The sequence below is a fragment of the Mytilus galloprovincialis genome, chromosome 6 (genome assembly GCF_965363235.1).
Source record: "Mytilus galloprovincialis chromosome 6, xbMytGall1.hap1.1, whole genome shotgun sequence".
Taxonomy (NCBI): Eukaryota; Metazoa; Mollusca; class Bivalvia; order Mytilida; family Mytilidae; genus Mytilus; species Mytilus galloprovincialis.
In genome coordinates, this window is record NC_134843.1 from 95,953,407 (window position 1) to 95,959,406 (window position 6,000).

Genomic DNA, 6,000 nt, shown 5'->3' on the forward strand with positions numbered 1-6,000 from the left:
CTTATAAGAGGAATTCGTCTGGTTCAATAGCGTGAATCAGCCCCTCAACTTCTTTGTACATAAAAACTAACTTTGGCTTCAACGCCTTGTTTCCTTGTGGAGATCTTGTTGTAGTTCCAGTTTGACAAGCATTTTTGAGACTTATCCATCCTCTTTTGACTTGTAATCTCTGGTGATAAATTTTGCCGCTTGACATGTTTATTTTTGTTAGATTGTGGATTAGTGTAAAATAAAAAAAAATAGCTTACTATGATATATGGTTAAAGAATGAATATCAAATTATATGGGTCATTGGCAGAGTTGTTATAAAATATCAATATGGCAGAGAAGTGGTTTCAAGTTTCATATAAAGGGACCTGACTGACATCAAAGGAGTATCCCTATTTGTCTAATCTTCAATGTGATATAAAACAGGTATAACAATATTGTGTAAATCTACAGAAATAGAATTTGCTTCAAGTAACAGAAATAGCTACATTTGTGTATGTCACTAGTAACTTATTTAATAAGTATGTGGGTAATTAGTCCTGTAACATATGACCTCAGGAGCATTATTTACTATTTCTATTTACTGTTCTGATAATTTTTTTTTACTATCAATGTGTCACACTGTACATTCAAAAATTAAAAAAAAAAACTGAAAATATCAGTATAAAAACGTTAAAAATTGAATAAGAATGTGAAGTCATGTGTTATAGGACTAGTGGGGTATAAGAGCTTATTACAACAGGCTCTTCATAATCATTTGGTTTGAAAGGATACTAGAAGTCTGTATTCTTGATTTAGAAAAATATAATTGCAAGAAATAAAATACACATTACTTAGAATACTTTAGATCATTCAGATTGTCTTTATTTAGTACATACACAAGAACAGCCAGTAGTCATTGGATATTGTAGATCATATCAATAGTCTTGACCTATTTATTAGTACAAAAGAACAGCTAGTAATCATTGGATATTGTATATCATTCCAGTATTCTTGACCTATTTATCTGTACAAAAAAAAACAGACAGTAGTCATTGGATACTGTAGATCATTCAGGTAGTCTTGACCTATTTATTTGTACAAAAAAAACAGCCAGTAGTCATTGGATACTGTAGATGATTTAGGTAGTCTTTGACCTATTCATTTGTATTAAAAAAAAACCAGTCAGCTGCCATCTTCACTTCACACACTCATATACAAATATCAATTATATGCTTACGAGACATGTTGCAATGTTAAACTTATTACGGTATGTGAAAATCAAGACTTGCATAAAAAATATCCCAATATTAGAGGCAGTGGCGTCATTTTTCCTCAGAGCTTTCAGCTCTTTGATTATTATGCCCCACCTATGATAGTAGAGGGGCATTATGTTTTCTAGTCTGTGCCTCCGTTCGTCCGTCCGTCCGTCTGTGCCTCCGTTCGTCCGTCCGCTTCAGGTTAACGTTTTTGGTCAAGGTAGTTTTTGAAGAAGTTGAAGTCCAATCAACTTGAAACTTAGTACACTTGTTCCCCATGATATGATCTTTCTAATTTTAATGCCAAATTATAGTTTTGACCCCAATTTCATGGTCCACTGAACATAGAAAATGATAGTGCGAAGTTCAGGTTAAAGTTTTTGGTCAAGGTAGTTTTTGATGAAGTTAAAGTTATATCAACTTGAAACTTAGTACACATGTTCCCTATGATATGATCTTTCTAATTTTAATTCCAAATTAAAGTTTTGACCCCAATTTCACGATCCACTGAACATAGAAAATGATAGTGCGAGTGTGGTATTCGTGTACTATGGACACATTCTTGTTTACTTTTGTCATTTGCATTCATTCATTTAATCTTAATAATAGTAAATGTATAAACATGACAAATCTGCAATAATAAAGCTAAAATAAACTACTTTTCATATTTGCAGAAATAATAGGATCTTATAATGATGAAGATATCTACATGTTTAATAATTATCACACTGAGGGTGCAGAATATGTTAAACGCTACACTGGACATAGAAATAACCACACAGGTAGGTCATAAAGAATTAACAGCTAGTTAAGCACAAAGAACAGAAAAAAAAGTTTTGTATTGATATGATATAATGATGATATAAGGATAAGGCTTAGAAACATGGTAGGCAGACAATAAGTATACAGTCATTGACAATATATCACACAAAACTTACATTCAATGCATTTGACTGCTCAAATAGAACAATTACTGTATAAAGACAAACATGATGTTTATATCAATATTAAATTGAATGAAGATTATTTTACAGCAGGCAATTACAGATTTATACTTATTTAATTGTGAACATATGATCATAGTTTAAATATCATACAAAATTTATTTTAAATATATGTAATATAACTATTTTAGTAAAGGGAGTGAACTTTTATGGCCCTAAGAGTGAGTTTATTGTGAGTGGTAGTGACTGTGGACATGTATTCCTGTGGGACAAAGAGACTGAACAGATCGTACAATATCTCACTGGAGATGACAATGGGGCAGTAAGTCATAGATACAATATCTTTGAGAATTTATAAAAGCTATTATTCATTTGATACTATTTTTTTGATGTGTGAAAGTGGAACTGACAAAATACACATTTCCTATAAATTGTATGCAGAAATGTTTGTAACTTAAAAAAATATTTTTTTCAATGAATTACTATTTGTGAATAAAAATGAATCAACATTATCATAAGCAAAGCTTAAAAAAGTTCATTGTGGTATAAACAATTTAGACATTTTTTTTGTGAATATGTGAATGTATAAATTATCTAAAGGTTACTTTCAACAATTGATAGAAAAGATAAATACAAAAGTTGTTTACATTTATAAAAAGTTCAATGCAATTTATGTTGAACCAATTTAATATGGTTACAAAAACAGAAATCCATTGTTTTATGCAAGTTGTAGTTATTCCCCTTATACTTGCATAGTATGTGTAGGTAAAATAGTATCATATACAAGCTACCAAACAATATACTTCATGATATTTTAAATAATTTATTTTGCATGTATTAAAATGTTATTCTCTTGCTGAAAATTTGCAAGGCATGAAATAATCTTCCTTCTTTGTAGATAAATGTATTAGAACCACACCCAACCTTGCCAGTTCTAGCTACCAGTGGATTGGACCATGAAGTCAAGATATGGTCTCCTATGGCAGAACAGCCTACAGATCTCAAAGGAATTAAAAAGGTACAAATATTAGTAGGGGTCTCTGACAATAAAATAACATGAACAGATAATTATGGCATTATTTGTATTCTTGTTTTGATTTTATATTGGTGTGTGAGCAAAAGATGTTAAAAAAAAAAATCATTTTGTGTGATGTTGCCGATATTTTACAATATAATTTTATTGAAAATGTGATTAAACTCTATTATATACTGTTGCTTCATGAAAGAGGTATACTGGTTGTTATAAGTCAAACTGTCAGTCACTTAAAATTTCAATAACATTTTATTAGGAACTAAAAACCAGTGTTTTCTTCAATTTTGTTTCAAGCTTCGTGTGAACATGCTTACTGTGTGGTGTATTTTCAGATTCATCACTGATGCTGTATAAACAAAAGTTTTATTTACTTTTGTATCTAAATATGCACATTTTTTTTCCCAAAATTAGGCAACAAAACGTAATATGAAGGAAAGAGAAGATGAAAGAATACATGATGTAGATATGATAGACGGGCAAATGTTATGGTATATCATGCATCACATGCCTAGGGCAAGAAGGAGGGTAAGTTCTTAGTGAGAAATTCTCCAAATGCCTGTGAAAAGAAAGTGAAAATATAACTTCAGAAAAAAATCACTGACAATTTTTTTTTCAAAAACTTTGTATAAATAAGAAAATGTGGAATGATTGCCAATAAGAAAAGTCTCCCACCAGAGACTAAATGAAACATAAGACTAACAGCTATAGGTCACCCGGCACCCTTCAACAATGAGCAAAACCTATATCTATAAAAGGCCTTGAAATGACAAATGTAAAATAATTCAAGCAATCAAACTAAATATGATATACAGCCACTAACAACAATCACTGAATTTCATGCTCCTGACTAGGAAAAGGCACTTGCAAAAGGTGGCACGTTTTTAACTTTTTTCCTGGCACCAACCTTCCCCTTACCTGGGACAGTGGTGTAACAGTATAACATAGAACAATTTTTCAAAAACAGTTGTATAGGGCTTAACTCATCAGATCGTTGGAAATGCAGAAAAACAACTAACAAAAACACAGACCAGACAGGAAAGGGAATTTATATAACCACACAACAAGACTCAAGGTACAGATCTGAGACTACTTTCAGTTACTGAGAGCTAGTTCAAAGCCAATTACAACTAATAAAAAACTTGTGTAATACATTTTGTTTATAAATAAAGTAGCATTCTTTTCTGTTATACACTTTTTATCAAGAAGTTGAATTATTATACCCCCGCTTTAAAAAAGGGGTATACTGTTTTACCTCTGTCTGTCCGTCCGTCAGTCCGTCCGTCCGTCCGTCAGTCAGTCCGTCCCATGAAACTTTCGTCACATTTTTCTCAGGAACTACACATCCACCCTTTCTGTAATTTGGTATCAACATTTATATATGTTAGCCATACCGTGTGATGCGTTTTCAGATTCATCACTTGACAACTTCCTGTTTACCGAACACTTGTATGATTTTACACATGATAGCCAAGTTGAAAATTTTCGTCACATTTTTCTCAGGAACTACACATCCACCCTTTCTGTAATTTGGTATCAACATTTATATATGTTAGCCATACCGTGTGATGCGTTTTCAGATTCATCACTTGACAACTTCCTGTTTACCGAACACTTGTATGATTTTACACATGATAGCCAAGTTGAAAATTTTCGTCACATTTTTCTCAGCAACTACAAGACAAGGATTTCTGAAATTTGGTTTCAGGATTTATATAAGTCAGCTATACCGTGTGATGCGTTTTCAGATTCATCACTTGACAACTTCCTGTTTACCGAACACTTGCATATTTTTACACTATTAATATTATCCACTTGCGGCGGGGGTATCATCAGTGAGCAGTAGCTCGCAGTTTCACTTGTTATTGATCTGACAAAAACCTCATCTCTAATCATATAACCTTCAATCGATCTTATATATTTGAAGGCGTACAAAGTTATATTACATAAAAACACATGTTTACCATAACAACATGTAATCATGGTAGGTCAACAACTTTGAGAAATTCCCCTAAAAAAGAATTGATATATATAGTGATAGTTTTCACATCCATGCTATTTCAACCTTCAAAAACTTACAGCAGGAGTATCATTAGTGAGCTAATAGCCAAACTTGTTTAAAATGAAGATTTATTTTTCAGAGAGAAAGAGAAGCTGAAGGTGATAGAGACTCAACCAGCACTGAGAACAGTGAGAACGATTCTTCAGATTCCGATGATATTCCTAGAATTCCCTGTGCACCATCATAGTTTTCTGGACAATTCCTGTGCCATATTTAAAATTCACTTTGTCTTGTTTTCTACAAATTGCATATGATAGAGGGAGACTGTCAGTAAATAACTTAGGACAAAAATGTTCATCAATGTGTTTTTATTCATACAATTTTGTCCAATCTATGTCTCCTATTTTTATTAAGCATTTGATAAAATGGTAGCTAGAAATGATGCAATAATATTAACAGTTTATATCAATTCTGCATTGTGTCAAAGTCTTTATAATTAGCAAAAATTCAATTTATTTTTTAGTATCTTATATATTATAATAATAATGCTGGTGTTTCTTTTTTGAGAGTAAAGGTATTTTTATTATCTTTATTCAAAAATACATAAATTTTCAAAAGTAATCATATATTATGGAATTTTCTGATATTTTTTTTAAATATTTCAATTTACAGCAGTATTTAGTACCTAAATGATCACTACACATTTTTGGCTAACAACAGCTTGTACTACTAATAGTTATTTGGGAGAATTAATTGATAGATATGCATTTTGAATTCAGTCTGACATAGAAACAAAAA

The 6,000-nt window shown here is 31.4% G+C and overlaps 1 protein-coding gene across 1 annotated transcript in view; it reads left to right on the forward strand.

The window, feature by feature from the left end:
- LOC143080818 (DDB1- and CUL4-associated factor 8-like) overlaps positions 1-5,586 on the forward strand; it is a 29,125-nt gene extending 23,539 nt beyond the window's left edge. Inside the window, exons 10-14 of the mRNA XM_076256876.1 lie at positions 1,901-2,008; positions 2,362-2,492; positions 3,069-3,188; positions 3,615-3,728; positions 5,342-5,586. Of these exons, the coding sequence (XP_076112991.1) occupies positions 1,901-2,008; positions 2,362-2,492; positions 3,069-3,188; positions 3,615-3,728; positions 5,342-5,449 (581 nt within the window). The 3' untranslated portion in view covers positions 5,450-5,586. The remainder of the gene's footprint in view (positions 1-1,900; positions 2,009-2,361; positions 2,493-3,068; positions 3,189-3,614; positions 3,729-5,341) is intronic.
- The last annotated feature ends 414 nt before the right edge of the window (positions 5,587-6,000 follow it).